Genomic DNA, 20,284 nt, shown 5'->3' on the forward strand with positions numbered 1-20,284 from the left:
TGAACAAGGCGGACTGGGGAACTTTCACCTTTGCTGTCACCTTTGAGTCTCCTCCACATGGTAACATTGATGTGATGGTTGAGCAGGTGACTATCACAATTGTTTCTGTGGCAGAACAATTGTTTCTGCTGCAGAAAACGCGATCCCTCGCTCTTTAGGGTGCCCGAGGTGTAAGGCAGTCCCTTGGTGGTCGCCGGAAGTCGCTGAAGCAATTAAGGAGCGTCAGTGAGCTCTACAGTGGCATAAGCGGCACCCTTCCCTGGAGCACCTCATAGTCTTTAAACAGTTCCGTGCCCATGTTTGCTACCTTATCAAACAACAGAAGAAGGAGTGTTGGGAGAGATATGTCTCCACCATTGGGTGCCACACATCACCTTCCCAAGTCTGGGCAAAGATCAAACGTCTTTTCGGGTACCAGGCCCCAACAGCTGTCCCCGGTGTTACCATAAATGGTGAGTTATGTACCGATGCAAATGCAATTGCCAAGTATTTTGCTGAGCACTTTGCTGGAGCCTCTGTGTCGGAGAATTACCCCCCGGCCTTTCGCACACTCAAACGGCGGCTGGAAGGGAACGTCCTCTCATTCACTACATGCTGCAGTGAATCCTATAACGCCCCATTTACAGAGTGGGAGCTCCTCAGTGCCCTTGCGCATTGCCCCGACACAGCTCCTGGGCCTGATTGCATCCACAGCCAGTTGATTAAACATCTCTCATCTGACTGCAAGCAACATCTGCTCGTCATTTTCAACCGGATCTGGTGCAGTGGCATCTTATCATCACAATGACGTTAGAGCACCATCATTCCGGTGCTCAAACCCGGTAAAAACCCGCTTGACGTGGATAGCTATCGGCCCATCAGCCTCACCAACTTTCTTTGTAAGCTGCTGGAATGTATGGTATGTCGGCGGTTGGGTTGGGTCCTGGAGTCACGTGGCTTGCTGGCACTATGTCAGGGCGGCTTCCGCCAGGGTCGCTCTACCTCTGATAATCTTGTGTCCATCGAGTCTGCCATCCAAACACCCTTCTCCAGACGGCAGCACCTGATTGCTGTCTTTTTTGACTTATGTAAAGCATACGACATGACTTAGCAACATCATATCCTTGCCACATTGTATGAGTGGGGTCTCTGGGGACCACTCCCGATTTTTATCTGAAACGTCCAGTCGCTCCATACTTTCCATGTCCAAGTTGGTGACTTCCATAGTTCCATTCATATCCAGGAGAATGGAGTCCCGTAGGGCTCTGTGTAATGAATGTGTCTCTATTTTTAGTGGCCATTAACGGTCTAGCAGCGGCTGTTGGGCCCTCTGTCTGACCTTCCCTGTATGCAGACAACTTCTGCATTTCATACTGTTGCTCCAGTACAGTTGTTGCTGAGCAGCGCCTCCAGGGAGCCATCCACAAGGCACAGCAAAGTAGTGTGTCATGCACTTCTGTCGGTGTCATACCGTTCATCCGGAACCCGCACTTTATCTTAATGACAATCCACTCACTGTAGTGGAGACATATCAATTCCTAGGACTGGTTTTTGACACTCGATTGACTTAGCTCCCTCACCTTCGTCAGCTTAAGCAGAAGTGCTGGCAGCGCCTCAATGCCCTCCGTTGCCTGAGCGACACCAGTTGGGGTGCAGATTGCTCTATGCCGCTGCAGCTCTACAGAGCCCTTGTCCAACCCTGAATTGACTATGGGAATGTGGTTTATGGTTCGGCAGTGCCTTCAGCATTGCATTTGCTTGACCCTGTGCACTTCTGCGGGGTTCGATTAGCGAAGGAGCTTTTAGGACGAGTCTGGTGTCCAGCATACTGGTGAAGGCGTGTGTCCCTCCACTACAGATCAGACGTGTGCAACTGCTCACCAGTTATGCAGCAGACATTCATAGTTCCCCTGAGCATCTGAATTACCGTCTCCTTTTCCCACCCGTGGCAGTCCATGTCCCACATTGTTGGCCCAGATTGGGGCTAACGATTGCGGTTCGCGTGCGGTCCCGTCTCTCTGAACTGGAGTCCTTCCCTTTACCACCTCTACTTGCGGTCCATTCACGTACGCCTCCGTGGTGTACACCTCAGCCGCAGCTTCGTCTGTACCTTTTGCATGGCCCTAAGGGCTCCGTTAACCCCGCTGCTCTCCGCTGTCACTTCGTCTCGATTCTTGACGTGTTCCGGGGCTCTGAAGTGGTTTACACCGATGGCTCAATGGCTGATGGTCATGTAGGCTTTGCATATGTTCATGGAGGACATATTGAGCAGCACTCCTTGCCAGTTGGCTGAAGTGTTTTCACTGCAGAGCTGGCGGCCATATCTTGTGCTCTTGAGTACATCCGCTCATGCCCTGGCGAGTCATTTCTCCTGTGTACTGACTCATTGAGCAGCCTACAAGCTATCAATCAGTGCTACCCTCACCATCCTCTGGTAGCGTCCATTCAGGAGTCCATCTATGCCCTGGAACAGTCCTGGCATTCCGTGGTGGTTTGTATGGACCCAAGGACATGTCGGAATCCCCAGCAACAAACTTGCCGACAGGCTGGCCAAATAGGCGACATGGAAACCGCTTCTGGAGATAGGCATCTCCGAAGCTGACCTGCGGCCTGTCATACACTGCAAGGTTTTCCGGCTTTTGGAGACAGAATGGCATAACAGCACGCACAACAAACTGTGTGTCATTAAGGAGACTATGAATGTGTGGAAGTCTTCCATGCAGGCCTCTCGCAGGGAATCAGTTGTCCTCTGCCGGCTCCGCATTGGCCATACACGGCTAACGCATGGATACCTACTCCATTGCGAGGACCCACCTCAGTGTCACTGTGGCTCCTTAATGACAGTCATACACCTCTTGCTGGACTGCCCACTTTTAGCCGCTCTGCGGCAGACTTTTGACTTTCCCAGCACCCTGCCTTTGGTGTTAGGTGACAATGCCTCCACAGCAGCTTTAGTTTTACATTTTATCCGTGAGAGTGGGTTTTATACTTCTATGGAGGCTTTAGCGCATGTCCTTTGTCCCTCTGTGTCCTCCACCCTAGTGCTTTTAGGGTGGAGGTTTTAGTGTGTTGCAGAGTTCCTTTGTATTCTCATGGTTGGCCAGCCACTGTAATCTGCTTTCATGTTTTACTCTCTTCTGTATCTAGCGTCTCTCTGTTGTTTTCTTGTCCTCTTTTCTTCCTTTTAGTGTTCGTTGCCTTCCGTTTGTTCTTGTGGATTTTCCTTTTTTTCCCATTTTGTGTTATGTGTTCCATCCACTTTATTCTCACACTTGTGGCATTGTTTTATTAGGAACAAGGGACCGATGATCTTGTAGTTTGGTCCCTTCTCCAAACCAACCTTCTGTGCTGGAAACATGCTACAGGTGATACCTGAGCAATGCCCATACTAACTAGGTGCAAACTAATATATGCTACTGTCTCAGTTTACTCTGAACACCTCAGTTCATTGAGCCTACTGTCACAAACTGCACTAAAAAATCAGAATCGTTAAAAACCAACTGACCCACCATGGCACTTGTTTCCATTCACTACATTGCACTAATGATGGCGTAAGCTGGCTCATGACATTGCTTGATGTCACTGGTAGCTTCTGACATCAGTTATTACAGTGCCAGGAAGATCCAAGCATAAAATGTCAGGAAGTCATCTCAGGATTGTGAGCTGGGTAGTAAGTTTGAAGAACCAGTCCCTCAGGTGGTGTGGAATTATAAGAGCAGTGGTATTAACATATAGTTTTCAGCAGAATTCATACAGTCTCTGTGGGCAGTGCCATTGACACTAGATGGCAGAGCTCACCCTAACAAATTACATTTCATACACTTGATTAAGAATTCATCCTAAAAATTGGAATGATTTGTGCCACCCCTCATAGCAGTAGACTCTTTTATACTTTTTCTTTCTACCTTGGAATGAATAGCATCACACTTCACTACATCTACATAGATACTCCGCAACCCTCCATATGGTTCGTGGTGGAGGGTACCCTGTACCACTACTAATCATTTCCTTCCCTGTTTCACTCGCAAATAGAGCAAGGAAAAACGACTGCTATAAGCTCCTTATGAGCCATAATTTCTTGTATCTGATCTTCATGGTCCTTATACGCAGTGTATGTTGGTGGCAGTAGAATCATTCGACAGTCAGCTTCAAATGCCAGGTCTCTAAATTTTTTCAATAGTGTTCACCGAAAAGCATGTCGCCTTCCCTCCAGGGGTTCCCATTTGAGTTCCCGAAGCATCTCTGTAACACACATTGTTTGAACCTACTGTCACCACTTTGGATCTCTCTTACTGAGGTTGATATACATGGAAATGTATTGTTCAGACATCTAACAGCGGTGTTGTTCCAGTACTGTACAATTATCCAGTAGTTGGATGTCTTGTACAATTGTATTAAGACAGTGTTTAAATATTATGTATTGATTTTGATGTTCCATTTCCAGTTTTAATGTTGTATATAGTGAGATGAAATACCTTACATGTAAGAGAATCTCTCTTGTGTCTACACAGATGCGAGGGTAAGTCAGTTATTATCCGCAATTTAGTTATATATTTGTTTATTTTGGTAGTACTGTCATTTTACGCTGATGATGCATGCTTTGTTTATTTGTTGTTATATCTTTGCAATTTTCATGCTGCTAGGTTAGTTTCGTTATCGCTCCCTTGCTATTAATCATGGCTGCTCCGCTGTCTATTTGCACCAAAGAAGAGCAACGTTCAGTGATTCATTTTTTGTGGGCGGAAGGCGTATCAGTAGCCGAAATTCATCGAAAACTTTTGGTACAGAACGGGAACAGTGTTTTGCCATGGATTGAAAAATTCTGAAATGGTCGCACAAGTGTTACGCACAATGAAGGAGCTGGACGACCGTTTACCGCCACAAATGAAGAAACCATTGAGCGTTCATGTGAAATGATTCTCGTAGACAGACAATTGACAAAGTGGCACATCATCTGCGAATTAGTCATGGTTCTGCCTACGAAATCATCCACAACAGGCTGAGGTATCATAAAGTTTGTGCAAGATGGGTCTCAAAACAACTCACACAGTTGCATAAACAAACACGCTTGGACATCGGCAAAAAACATTTGGTTTGCTATGGTAACGAAAGGGACAACTTCTTAGACAGGGTCATAACTGGTGACAAAACATGGATCCATCATTATGACCCAGAGAGTAAACGGCAGAGTGTGGAATGGAAACATCCAAATTTGCTGTGCAAGAAATAGTTCATGATACAACCGTATGCAGGAAAACTGATGATTATGATTTTTTGGGTTGCACAATGTCCAGTACTGGAACATTATGGGGGAAAGGATCACAACAACAAACAGTGTAGGTTACAGTGAGGTGCTTACTGCGAGGCTGAAGCCTGCAATTCGAAGCAAATGCCAAGGATTGCTGTCAAAAGGTGATGTGTTGTTACATGATACTGCCCGTCCACATACTGCTACCCACATTGCTGAAATGCTCCAGAAGCTCAAATTTGAAGTACTGGATCATCCTCCATATGGTCCTGATGTTGCCCCTTCTGACTGTCACTTGTTTGGTCCACTCAAACAGGCATTAAGAGGCCGTCGATGTGCCTCGGATGAAGCAGTGAAAGAAGTGGTGCATTCCTTTATGAGGGCATCAGGAAGCTTGTACGACGACAGACCAAGTGCGTTGAAATGCAATGGGACTATGTCGAAAAATGATATTCTTGTAAGTTTCGTATTTGATTACAATAAAATTTTATAAGTACTTTGCAGATAATAATTGACTTACCCTCGTAATTATGACTGAAAATTTTCATGTTGAGATTATGACTTTTACCAGTCAAACATTAAAGGTGTTTCTTTGCACCTAAGGGTGGTACAATACAATATCTGCAAGTTGTGGGACACCACATACAGAGAATGTTTCAATAGTTAAAAAAAAGAAGTAAAACAAATACGTAATTTTTTCTGTCAAGTTTGTTGTAGTGTTCTTTATTTTAACTCAACTTATCTGTCAACCATATCTGTAGTTGTTACATTAGCACTGTTTGGTTGTCGCAGCAAGGAACAGTTGCTGTCGCCAGATACGCTGCCAAGCAGAGGTCACCTGGAAGAGGATATGGCAGTGCTGCTGGAGTCTGGAGAGGCAGCAGATGTGACGCTGAGGGTGGGCAAGCTGGGCGCCCGGATGGCAGCCCACAGGGCATTGCTGGTGGCACGCTGCCCTACACTCGCTGCCAAGCAGCACATCGAGAGCACGGAGCCGAGTGTCCTCACACAAGTCCTGCGCTTCCTCTACACAGGGCGGGTGGCGCTGGAGGTGGGCTCAGCAGGTAGAAATGGCAAAATTATCTACACCAGCAATATAGCGTCTGAGTGATATCAATACTGATGCTCCATCAGATAAAACATCAATATTTTTGATACATTTAATGACCGGTATGATATATCAGAACATTTATACGAATTAATTGATGTATCAAACAATGGAAAATCCAGGATGGAATGTAAAATATTATGAAAAGGAAAGTTGCTACTCACCATCATGTAGCAGAGATACTGAGTCGCAGATACGCACAACAAAAAGACAATCACAAATAAGCTTTCAGCCAACAGAGCCTTTGTTGAAAATAGCCACACACACTCGCGTGCGCGCGCACACACACACACACTCTCTCTCTCTCTCTCTCTCTCTCTCTCTCTCTCCCCCCCCCCCCCCCCCCCCCCACCCATGTAAACACAACTTACACACACATGACTGATGACTGCAGTCTCTGGCAGCTGAAGCCACCCTCAGCTGGTTTCAGCTGCCATAGACTGCAGTCATGTGTGTGTGTGGGTTGTGTTTGCATGAGTTTGTGTGCGTGTGTGTGGGTGTGTGTGGGTGTGTTTTAGTCAGTCAGTCGTCTATTTTTGACAAAGGCATTGTCAGATGAAAACGTGTTTGTGACAGTCTTTTTGTTGTGCCTATCTGCGACTTAGCATTAATCGATATATCAGTTTTCGTAATGGAAATTTTTAATGTACGCTGATCAGCCAGAACATTATGACCCTCTGCCTAACAGCTGGCATGGCATGGATGACAACAGCAACTGGTCATGGCATGGAAGCAGTGAGGTCACTTCTCAGGTATGTTTGATTGGGTTCAGATCTATCAAGTTGGGAGCACCAGCACATCAATGGGAACTTGCCACTGTGTTCCTCAAACCACTCCATTACTCTCCTAGCCTTGTGATGTGGCACATTATCTTGCTGAAAAATGGCCCTTCTGGCATTAGGAACTCGCCTATTAATAATAGTGATGCTGTAAATGTTGGCTGGTAATATTTACTGACAAAATGCAACCTAATGCTAGATTGCATACTATCCTATGTGACCATTTTTTAGTATGACTTTAAAAGAGGGAGAGATTACTAATTGATCACCAATGCGTCGGTTCTCAATTGTGTTCAGGAGACGTATGGATTGATTATGCGAATAATTCACCTTATGACCTGAATTGCCTTCAAGCAATCTGAATCTTCGATGAAAATACCTAAGGGACCTATTAATGTAAAAATAGAAATGAAAGCAAATTAGTGGAATTTTATAAGAGAAAGATTAACAGATCGGAAGTTGAACACATTAGTGGTCTCTCAAATACAACCGAGACACCGCAATAAAGAGCGAACCTGTAACAAAGCTCATATACAATTTAAACAACATTTTTGGTTAGTGAAAGAAAAGAATAAGAAGAAAATTAATGCATCGTAAAATATGAATATATTTTGAACAAATTGGCCTTAAAGTTCTACACATTGACAAATACACAATAAATGCATGACTTACATCTGATATTTCTTTTGTAAAAATAGCCCAGACCAATAATCGCTGCTTTGTCAGTCCGTTCCTTCTTAAAATTAAATGTGCTTGCATGTGCGTAAGTACATTGTATCCACACCCGAGTTACCGAAATGTTTGTTCGTCATTTCACATAGTTTTTACACAAAATAAAAATACAACTTGCAGCAATGTTATGTAGTACGTCTTAACATGTCGGTAACCAAAAGTAAAATGGATAATGAAATCTCTAGAATATTTCTTTACAAAAGATAGATCGTTCTTTCTTCTGTTTCACAGCTTCTTGCTATCCGGCGCTACGACAATGATTTTAAATATCTGCGCCCAGCAGGTCATAGTGTTTATTTAGATTATTTAAATGCTGGATGCACGTTTTGGTATAGGCGCACATTAAAAAAAAAAAATATTGCATCTCTTTACTCTCGTGCTGTGATGCTTAGCATCTTGTTGACCGTCCTTTCCTTTAATGACAAATATCTCACATGCAAGGTAGCTGAAATCCAATAATATTACACACTGTAATCAGGAAAAATGTTCCTCATTGACGGGTGTTCATGGGTGGCAACCAGTGTATGATACTCCTTGGCTTTGCTGGACCTATGGATGCCCATGTGAATGTTCCCCAGAGCATAATGGAGACTCCGCTAGCTTGTTCTGTCCCACATTACAGGTGTCAAGGGGCTGTTCCTCTGAAAGATAATGGATTCGCACCTTCCCATCGGCTTGACGAACATGGTATCAGGATTCATCAGACCGTGCAATGATCTGTCAAAGCGCCAATGTCCAGTGCCGATGGTCACATGCTCATTTCAGTCATAGTTGCCGATGTCGTGGTGTTAATATTAACACATCCATGGGTCGTCGGCTGAGGAGGCCCATTTTAGGAGTGTTCGATGCACTGTGTGTTCAGCATTTAAGTCTGATGTTAGTTCCGCTACAGTTTACCATCTGTCCTGTTTTACCAGTCTGCCCAGCCTACAACATCCAACATCTATAATGAGGGTGGCTGACCGACCCCACAATATCTGGACACGGTTTCACCTTGTTTTTGCTGCCTGTTGAAGACACTCATAACAGCACTCCTCAAAAACCTGACAAGTCATGCAGTCTCTGAAATGCTCATGCCAAGTCACCAGGATATCACAATCTGCTCTCAGTCAAACTCAGCTAGATTTCCTGCCTTCTACATTTTGCATGCGCACTCACTGATACTACAGGCACCAATCTTATGTCTGACTAGTAGTCATTCCTCGCCAGGTGATGCTGCTATCACACAGATGGGTTGATATAATAGAAGGTTGGTGGTGGTTGATATACTAGTAGGTTGGTGGTCATAATGTTCCAGCTGATCAGGTGTCTTATATTGAAATTTCTCATAATTAGGGATGGGAAGGAGTGATCTGTATTTGCTTTGAAGAACCTTTTAATAGCCAACACTACGTTCAGTACTATTTATTTCTGATGACTAGTATCAATAATTGAGACTGTCATCTTTTGATATTAAAAAAAGGAAAACACTTGTTACAGTCATAATAGAATAGAGCATACAACAAGAAGTCAACCCCCCCTCCCTCCATCGTCACGAATAATTGTTATTGAATGCAGTTGTGGAAAAGTTTTTCAAAGCAATATCTTATATTCAGAATCGACTACTCTGCATATAAATTTTCAATAGTTTTTATTTGTAAGATCAGTTTTCAGCATAGACTTTCTGATAAAACACTTTTCAATGTGTCAATTTTTCAGAATCTGTATTTTTGACTTTTTTTTTTTTAATCAGTGTATATGATGTAACAATGAAAGTCCAGGATAGATTGCTACTCACTATGTTGAGGAGACACTGAGTCTCAAACAGTACAATGAAAAGACTGCTGTAAATTTAAGCTGTCAGCCAAAAGGGCTTCTGAACTAGGAAAAATGTACACATTCACACAAGCACAACTCGCACAAGCATGATTACTGTCTCCAGGCCGCTGTGGCCGGACTGTGGACTGCAACGGTGCCTGATGAGCGTGGCAGTCTGGCATGGATGGTGGCGGTTAGGAGGCAGCATTGGGTGGGAGCAGGTGGGACAACAGGGTAGGGCTGTGCTTGTGAGAGCATGCAGAAACTGGTGGAAACAAGTAGGGCTGCAGTGTACTGACTGGTCACAGTGGCCGGAGACAGTGATTATGTGCATGTGAGCTGTGATTGTGTGTATCTGTTTTGCTTCAGAATAAGACCTTTTGGCCGAAAACTTAAATGCAGAGCAGTCTTTTCATTGTGCCTGTCTGTGAATCAATGGTGAATAGCAATCTATCCTTTTCATAATATTTTTGATGTATCGAGCTTTTTGTGTATATCAAAAGAAGATTTTTTATTTGAGAAAAGTTATTGGTTTTGGAACGGAAAACAGTTCCTATTTCTATTTGTTCCTGAGAGGTCTATCATTGTTGATTTACACGAAAGTTTTGATTCTCTCCTTTTGTCCGTGCCTCAGATTTTCTGTGGAGTCAACCAAAGTCATTGTAGCACATACTTAGGGACATGCCGTGCTTGAAAAACTATGTGACATGCTGCTCTGCTGATTAATCAGAAATATTTTTAAGTAAGTTTGAATGAATTATTTACACTGCTACAGCCATAAAATTGAACAAAATAAGGGTTGCCAGTGGTGCTTTGACGTGCAAGACAGGTTAAACTGTTCACCACTTCAATGTCAATACTCAAAGCCCTGTAAGAATCCAACTACCTTCAAACGATTGAGAGATGCGACCTCTGGAGTGTAATATTCACACAATTAACAAGTCACACACTGCTTCCAACTGGGTACTAGCAATTTCCCTGATGATTTCCACAACAGAAAAGGAGAAGACAAGAACATTCTTCAACATCAGTAGGGTTAAAGTCAAACAGAAACAACACACACATATTTCAACGGAAATGAACATAAGCCATTGGCTTCAGCAAAAACTTTGCCAAGTCTGTCTCTTTCACTAAACACCACCTTCCAACTAGCTATTTGCCCCCAGTGCCTAATTTGAAGTCTGTATTTATTCAGCATCTGCACATGTGCTAAACAGTGACATTCATGTTGAAAACTGGAATGGTTCAACCATAAATTCACGCCCTTGCATGGAAGCACACTTTCAGAAGCTCTTTGTTTTCCATTCTGCAAAAAACAACATGGCTGATCATGAATTATTACATTCTTCCAGCTTCTGAAATACACCATGAAACACCCCCTTGGCCCCAGAGAACAGACAACTTCTGCACCCTAGAGGGTTTGGAGGGTTGTCGACCAACTTGACTATTTCAACAGATCCAAACTGCCACTTACTGTGTCTAACATGTCATAAGCATTGCCAGTTTTCACAGTTTTTTGCTTTGAATTGGTGTTTGGTTGACTGTATGTGTGTTGCTGTAAGTGTGTGGCGGGGGAGGGGGGGGGGGGGGGCAGCTCTCGCTTGTGTGCGTGTTCTTCTTCTTCTTTTCCACCAGTCATACACTTAAGTTCAAATGTGTGTTAATTCCTAAGGGACCAAACTGCTTAGGTCATTGGTTGCTAGACTTACACACAATTTAAACTAACCTATGCCAAGAACAAAACACACACACACACACACACACACACACACACACACACACACACACCCATGCCAGAGGGAGGACTCGAACCTCCAGCAGGAGGGACCGCACAGTCTTTGACATGACGCCTCAAACCGCACGGCCACTCCGCGCAGCCATGCACTTATGGGAGGAATGGAATTTGTGATCTGTTGGTATATCTGTCTATTATATGATCAGTCAGCATAAACAGTGAGTGGTTAGTTATATTTACTTGGCCATTTAGTAGAAGCTTTTGTTTGTCTTTTGTTTTGTATATGTGGAATCTCCTTGTAAAGTGAGGAGGCGTCTTTCATTATTTATTTATTTTTCTTTCGTGTCTTTATCTCTTGTAATAGATTGTTTTGTATATGTGGAATCTCCTTGTAAAGTGAGGAGGCGTCTTTCATTATTTATTTATTTTTCTTTCGTGTCTTTATCTCTTGTAATAGGCTTGTGATTCATTTCCTTTTAAATGTTCTGCCAAAGTTAAATGGCTTGTCCCTTATTTGCATGCTCTAATATGTTACTTGTATTGTGAGTTTGAATGTTCGTTCATTTCCACTGCATACCTTCCGTCATGTGTTGCATTCTTATTGGTGTTTTCCTACTTTCTAGTAGATGTCTGTGTCTTTTATCAGTTTTGGAATGTACGAGGGCCGTTCAGAAAGTAACCTCCGGTTGATTTAAAAAAATACACCAAGTTAAATAAAAATATTTTAATATATACATCTTACAACTACATCTCTGCACTATTTTTCTACATAGTCTCCATAGCGATTGAGGCACTTATCGTATCTCTTCACAAGCTTTGAAATTCCTTCTGCATAAAAATCACCCGCTTGTGCCTGGAGCCAGCCTATGACCGCATCTTTGAGCTCTTCGTCGTCATCAAACCGCTGTGACCCGAGCCATTTCTTCAAATGCATGAAGAGGTGATAATCACTTGGCGCCAGGTCTGGGCTGTAAGGTGGATGGTTGATAACATCCCACTTGAAGGACTCAAGAAGGGCCGTTGTTCTGCGAGCAGAGTGAGGACAGGCGTTATCGTGCAAAAAAAACGATACCGGAAGTCAGCATACCACGGCGTTTGTTCTGTATAGCCCATTGTAACTTTTTTATTGTTTCACAGTACACGTCTTGATTAATGGTCGTACCACGTTCCATGAATTCAACCAACAACACCCCTTTGGCATCCCAAAACACCGTTGCCATCAGTTTTCTGGCAGAAAAATCTTGCGAGGCTTTTCTTGGTTTGGTAGGCGAATTTGAATGTGCCCACATCTTTGATTGTTCTTTTGTCTCAGGGTTCACGTACTTAATCCAGGTTTCGTCACCGGTCATGATTCTGTTTAACAATGGTTCTCCTTCGTCCTCATAACGTGACAGAAAGTCTAATGCAGAGGCCATTCTTTGAGTTTTGTGGTGGTCGGTAAGAATTTTGGGCACCCATCGTGCACAGAACTTACGGTAACCCAATCTTGCTGTCATTATCTCGTACAAGAGAGTCTTAGAAATCTGTGGAAAACCAGTAGACAACTCCGACATTGAGAAACGTCGATTTTCACGAACTTTTGCATCAACTGTCTGAACGAGTTGGTCAGTCACCAATGATGGTCTACCACTCCTCTCTTCATCATGAACGTTTTCTCGTCCACTTTTAAATAAACGTACCCATTCACGGACAACTCCTTCACTCATAACTCTTGGTCCGTACACGGCACAAAGCTCACGATGAATAGCTGCTGCAGAATATCCTTTGGCTGTAAAAAACCTTATGACAGCACGCACTTCGCATTTGGCGGGGTTTTCTATTGCAGCACACATTTCAAACTGCCACAAAAACTAAACTAGCGCAGGTACGACGTTCACTCGACCACGGCTTGATGCCGACTGACCTGTTGAGTGCGTGAACGCACAGATGGCGTCGCTACTCCCCCCACAACCCGCTCTGTGGCCAATCGGAGGTTACTTTCTGAACCGCCCTCGTACTTTTTGACTGAACTGTCTGACTGAATAATATGCTTATGTCTTGTCTTTTGAAGATGTTTGTTATTTTATGTGTGATGTTGTGTTTGTATTCTCTGTGTGCCATCTTGAATCTTCTTTCTTGTTTTCATGTATTCTTTGCATTGTTGTTGTTGTTCAGTTACAAGAAAACTATGATATCTACAAAAACAAAGAGACAAAAGAATCTACTACTAAATGACCAAATGAATATAACTAACCACTCACTCTTTACACTGACTGATGATGTAATAGACACATATTCCAATAGAGGATTACAAATCCAATTCCTCTCCTAAGTATATAATTTGTAGAAAAATGATGATGATAAAAATGAAGAGGAAGAAGAAGAAGAATAGATGCACAAATTTACATCAACACATATACAGACAAAAAACAATTGAAAGCAAAACTAGACTTATGACACACTCAACACAATAAACGACAGTTACAGTTCTATGTTTTGGAAGCAGATTGACAATGTTTCGGAAGCAGATTGACAACAAGAGAAACTGCAAGGTTTCAACCAGTTTTTCACGTGAGAGAATACCGCTTGGTTTAAAAATAATGAATCACATGGTAATGTGTAAGTACCTATCCATTTTATTGTAAAAACTTCCATGAACTGTTTTAAGTATATAACCTGTGAGTTAAATTGAAAAAATCTTGTAATAGTTGACGATATCCATGGAAGATGCCTTATAATAAAGGCAAAACGTGTCTGGGTGCAAAAGTAAAATTAAAAAAAAGAAATGCTATGCAGCATACAGAAGGTGTTTTTCTTGCAAACTACTGCAATTTATTTACAGCTGCTGCTGCAAAAATGGCTGCCAAAAAAAACTTCTTGTAGGTATTTTCATTGGCATTTTCCTGTTACTGCATATAGTGTTTCTGTGAGGTGCAGTTTTTTGCCAGGCCTCATAGAAGTTTCTCTGCGATGGGTGTTGGAAAACACTAGTCCTCATGGGGAAAGCCACTCAGCATTGAGTGAGCCTCTTATGCCTAGACCATGCTACCCATGTAGGAGGATTAAGGAAGGACTGGCCATCAACTTCAGGCTGCAGAATGCCACCTACCCCCAGGGACTGCCTTGTCTTTAAAACTGAGACATCTTTTCCTTAGTTTTGTATTTTTCCTACTGAAGGTTGCTTTTTCTGTGCTGAGAGAGCTACAGAAGTTTTTAGGCGGACAAGTGAGTTGTGCTTAGGTTCAGTGTTCTTTAAGGTCATTTTAAAAAAAAAAAAAGGCGATTTTATAATGACTTCCAACAGTGTATGTCTTATTTGAGTGATGATGTTGCGAGCTGTAAAAAGTAGGCTCTCAGGGGAAACTGAAGTCACAACAACATGTGAGTATTGTCTTCCTGTAGCATAGAATATCAGGTACAAAAGCTTCAGATCTCCATGTCTCTAAAGGATTTGGGCTGTGACTCAGAAGTAGAGGTGTTGTCTGTGGTGACTTCAATATTAATTTTGTATGTGATTGCGCAAGAAAAAAAATGTTGGAAGATCTCCTAAATTCATATGATTTGATGCAGACTATATTTTTTCCAACCAGGGTGCAGGGGAACAATAGCACAACCATAGACAATATTTTTATTCATTCTTCATTACTAGATGGGCATTCTGTTGGTAAAACGGGGAATGGCCTTTGAGATGATGATGGACAAATTTTAACACTAAAAAGTTTTTGTACTCAAACAAATGTTATGCATAATTACAAACTACATGGAAAAGTTAATCCATCAGCAATAGAGAGTTTTTTAAACATTGTTAAGGAACAAGAGTTGCAGGTTGTTTGTAGTGCTGATAATGTAGATGACAAATATAATGCTTTCATTAACGCATTTCTCATACTCTTTGAAAGTTGCTTTCCATTAGAATGTTCAAAACAGGTTATCAGCAATAAAAGGCTGCCCAGGTGGTTGACTGTTGGGATAAGGATATCATGTAGAACAAAGTGGGGATTATATCAAAATTTTGGAAGCAGCCACAATTGATTTACAGTAGCCCATTACAAACAGTACTGCAAGGTGCTTAAAAATGGTGTTAGGAAGGCAAAGATTATGTGATATGCAAATAGAACAGCTAATTCACAGAATAAAATTAAAATAATATGGTAAGTTGTGCAGGAAGTCTCTGGTCAGCAGCGTAAGGTTGAGGATATAAAGTCAGTATGTGGTAAAAAAGGTTTCTGTTACTGGAAAGTCAGATATATGTACAGTATTTAACTACCACTTTTTGAACATAGCTGAGAATTAAATAAAAACTTTCTTTTTACAGGGAATCATATAACTCTCTTCGAAAATGCCTTTCTGAGATTGGTGTCTGAGATACTCCTTTGTGATTAATAGTGCAGTTATTAATAGTGCAGCGCCACATATTGTTATAGTTTCCTCATCAACACGAAAATTATATTCCATATAGCTTTACAGACAATGTGAGTACACTGTGAGAAATGTTTGCCACCAGTTTGGACGGAGACAGAGAGCAGAAAAAAAGCTAGAAACAAGCTACGAAACACCACAGGAAACATGTTCCCAACAGAAATATGTTTCCAATAGCTGTGTGTGCATGACTTAGACATGACAATGAATAGGAGCACTGTATTTCTACCGGCACTCGTGTGTGTGTGTGTGTGTGTGTATGTGTGTGTGTGTGTGTGTGTGTGTGTGTGTGTGTGTGTGTGGGTGTGTGTGTGTTTTAAAGTGGTGTAAGTATTTTGTTCTCCATTTAAAGATTAATAGTGCTGCAGTGTGTAATTTCAAAACTATTACAAAGGTATTTGGAAGTGTCACCAAAATTTAAAGGACTGCATTGAGCCTGTGCCAGGTGAACCCACTTTAGCTTATGGCATTTACTTCCATAGTGTAATATCTTTAAGTAATATGGGGTGTCAGGTGTTTTTAGCCACATGAATGGGAGAAAGCATACACAATGTGCTTCATGTAAGAAAACGTCATCTCAACTTGAGATGTTTTTTCAGCCAAAACAACTCAGCTGCTACCCTGTCGCCCACCACCTCTAAGCCACACACTCCAGTACCATCTTCTTCAAAATCAGAAGTATCTGTATTATTTTTAACACCAAATTGTTCACACAGTTTTGAAGAACTTGTGTTTAAAAATGTAATAACAGTAGAACTTCTGTGGTGTGTTGCAACAGTAATGACGCAAAAGTCACTTTGGGAACCTGAAAAGGATGCTGCTGCAATCTCAAGAACGTGTACAGACAGTGGTGCAGCTAACAAGGTACAAGTTAAGTGAGATAAGATAATTCAAGTTCTTATGTTAAGGACTGTATATTATTTTAATCAATAGTTCCTTAGGTTGCTGATGAAAGCGAGTTATAGTCTTCTTGGTTTTGATGAATCTCTGAAGAAAGTTGAAAGATGCACATAAATGGATGTAAATACAAGAGTTTGGAATGAAGATAAAAGAGAGATAACAACATGATACCTTACTTCCTCTTTTCTTCATAGGTCTAAAGCTACAGACCTTTTATGTTCACTGACGTGACAAAAGACATACCAAAAGGTAAGAGTCTCCAGATTTTGATGGACAGCCTAGTGTGAATTGGCTGTTGCTGAAAGAATATAAAGCACATTCAGCAGAGTTGAAACTGCTAGATATTGGTAGCTGTGGACTTCATTACATGCATTATGCTTTCAAAGATGCAATCAAGGGAACACATGTGGACATCACATTATTTTTGAGGCTTGTAACATTTACTCAAGAATGTCCCAGCCAGGATAACACTAATTGGTTGGTTGGTTTTGGGGAAGGAGACCAGACAGCGTGGTCATCGGTCTCATCGGATTAGGGAAGGATGGGGAAGGAAGTCGGCCGTGCCCTTTCAGAGGAACCATCCGATAACACTAATTACACAGTATTCAGGTTCCATTATGTTTTCAAAAAATTTTTTGTTGTATCATATTGCTGGAAAATTCCTCAGTTTCTCAAAGAGCAATTGCTGTGTGGTTATTCCTGATGTGCAGAGCGGCGGCGATCATTAAATAACACACCAACATGCATTAATACAACTTTATTATGCGAGAATATTTACAACGTCTTATACAGTCGGCAGCACACAACAGAAAGGCAAGCAATATGGCGGCGTACAATAAGTCCACATGGGTCAGAGAGCCTGCTATGACGGAGATATCTCACTCGTAGAGTTGATAGTCGCCACAGAGCCCCCCCCCCCCTTGCAGTGCGGAGCACGGTGGTGCGCCAAGTCCTGTGCCAGCCCGGTGGGGGTGGGACACTTGATGGTCACAAAAGCACTTGTCCATGGGTGAAATCACGTGCACAACACTTGGGGGTAGGTGTAGCAAGCTCGACTGAAGCTAGGACATAATCCCTGTGCCAACGGGGTGGAACCATGGGTCGTCCGGCCCGTGATGTAGGCTGCAAGGGGGGAGGAAGGGTGGAGGGGTGGTGGGCCCGTCCAAATCATGATGGGGTTCCTGGGAAGAAGGGTCACTTGCTGAGTGCTCCTGCAAGGTCCACACAGGTTTCACCCGGTGGAGTGAAACAGTTACTGGTTTGCCGTTGTTAAGTATCGACAATGTGGAAGGGCCTCGGGACAGGACTTTAAACGGACCAGTGTAGGGAGACTGCAGGGTTGTCCGTACTGTGTCGTCACGTAACATCATAAATTCACATGTGGCCAGTTCCTTATGCACAAACACACGAGGCCTACAGTGGGCAGATGGCAAGGGAGGTTTGATGAGCGCGATGTGCCCTCGGACGCTCTCGACGAGTGTTGGAAGCTCGGAAGAGCTTGGTAGTGGCGTATCCTCGACGAATTCGGCTGGTAAAACCAGAGGATCCCCGTAAAGGATCTGGGCGAGGGAGGCTTGCAAGTCCTCTTTGTATGCAGTGTGGAGGCCTAGCAAAACCCAGGGGAGAGATTCAGACCACTGGCCACCATGGCACATAAGTGTAGCTTTAAGTGTGCGGTGCCAGTACTCCACAAGTCCATTGGTCTGGGGGTGATAAGGGGTGATAAGCAGTTGTGTGAAACTTTGCGACGCCACAGTACGAACAGAGGGAGGCGAACAGCTGTGATTCAAACTGCCTACCTTGGTCGGTTGTCAGTGAGGTAGGGCTTTCGAATCGGGAAATCCAAGTAGCAATGAAGGCCCGAGCCACAGACTCAGCCGAAATATCTTCCAAAGGGACTGCCTCGACCCATCTACTGACCCTATCAATAACGGACAGGATATATCGAAAGCCCTTGGAAGGAGGGAGGCGACCTACAATATCTATATGGGCATGTCGCAGACGTCCTTTAGGTATGCCGAAAGTGCCTGGCGGAGGAAAGTGCGTGGCAGCCCACTTTAGCTCTCTGACATGGTATGCAGGTGCGAGCCCGCATCCTACAATCATGTTTAACACCGGGCCAGACGTACCTTTCCGTGACCAATCTGGAGGACGCTTTGATGCCTGGGTGAGCTAGGTTGTGGAATGCATAAAAACAGAGTGGTGGAGAGCTGCGGGTACGAGAGGGCAGGGGCTACCAGTGGAAACATCGCACCAGACTAGTTCTGTGGTGCCGGGGAATGCACGTTATTCAGTTTGAGGGAAGAGGTTGTGTCTTGTTGCAAGGCACAAATATCGGTGTCTTCGGTTTGCCGGCGGGCCAGGTCGGTAAGGTCAAGTGGGGTAGTGATCATGTTGACGCGAGACAGGTAGTCAGCGACTACATTGTCAGTGCCTCGGATATATTGTGCATCAGTGGAATATTGGGATATGAAATCCATATGGCGGAAGCATCGTGGGGGGAGATCGCGTGAGGGGTTACGGATTGCATCTGCCAAGGGTCTGTGATCTGTATAAATCGTGAATGGGCGACCCTCGACATCGGCTCTGAAATATTTGACCGCCTCATACAGGGCGAGGAGTTCACGGTCGAAAGCGGACCATTTGGACTGGGATTTCGTTAATTTCTTGGAGAAGAAATGGAGGGGTTGGGGGTATCCAATACATGTTGCTGAAGGACCGCACCAATTGCAGTGTCGCTCGCATCAGCTGTAATAGAAATTGGTGCGTCTGGAGCGGGGTGAGCGAGTGTGACAGCTTTAGAGAGGGCGGTTTTGAGATTTTTGAATGAATCGGCCATCTCCAGTGTCCAAACGAGTTTGTGTTTGCCTTTAGTATCCTTACCCACCAGAGCGTCGGTCAGAGGGATCTGGATAGACGCAGCATGATGCAGGTGGCGCCTGTAGAAGTTCACCATGCCTAGAAAACGGCAAAGTTCAACGAAGTCCTCTGGGGGAAGGGAGGCTAAGTATGAATTCAACCCGAGAGGAGGTAGGGCAGACACCCTTGGCCGTGACTGTGTGACCTAAGAAGGTGACCTCAGGACTGCTAAGCTGAGACTTCTCGTGGTTGATCTCCACTCCATTAGCAGCGAGCAGTGCAAGCACTCTGGAAAGATGGAGAGTGTGTTCCTCAGGTGAGGGAGAGAAAATCAGAATATCTTCTAAGTAGGCATAGGCGAAAGGGAGGTCAAACAACAGAGCGTCGATGAAGCGTTGCCATGTCTGTGCGGCGTTTTTGAGACCATATGGCATGGAACAGTACTCAAAGAGGCCAAATGGAGTGATTATGGCTGTCTTGGGGATGTCGTCGGGGAACATGGGAATCTGATGATATGCTTTGCTACAATCGAGATCTGGGAACCATGCAACATCTGGATGAAATCTTGAATGTGGAGGATAGGGTAGTTATCAATGGTAGTGCGTGCGTTAAGAGCACGGTAGTCACCACAGAGGCGGAAAGTACCGTCCTTCTTCGGCACGAGATGGATTGGTGATGACCAGTTACTATCAGATTGACGGAGAATGTTGGAATCCAAAAGATCTTTAACAATGTCTTTAGCGCGGCGA

At 43.5% G+C, this 20,284-nt stretch overlaps 1 protein-coding gene across 7 annotated transcripts in view; it reads left to right on the forward strand.

Moving 5' to 3' along the window:
* Positions 1–20,284, forward strand: part of LOC126458259 (poly [ADP-ribose] polymerase tankyrase-1-like) — a 99,784-nt gene that overhangs the window by 34,965 nt on the left and 44,535 nt on the right. For all 7 annotated transcript variants that reach the window (XM_050095179.1, XM_050095180.1, XM_050095181.1 and 4 more), the window contains exon 3: positions 6,020–6,291. In XM_050095179.1, coding sequence (XP_049951136.1) covers positions 6,020–6,291 — 272 coding nt within the window. The remainder of the gene's footprint in view (positions 1–6,019; positions 6,292–20,284) is intronic.

This window comes from Schistocerca serialis, chromosome 2 (genome assembly GCF_023864345.2).
Source record: "Schistocerca serialis cubense isolate TAMUIC-IGC-003099 chromosome 2, iqSchSeri2.2, whole genome shotgun sequence".
NCBI lineage: Eukaryota > Metazoa > Arthropoda > Insecta > Orthoptera > Acrididae > Schistocerca > Schistocerca serialis.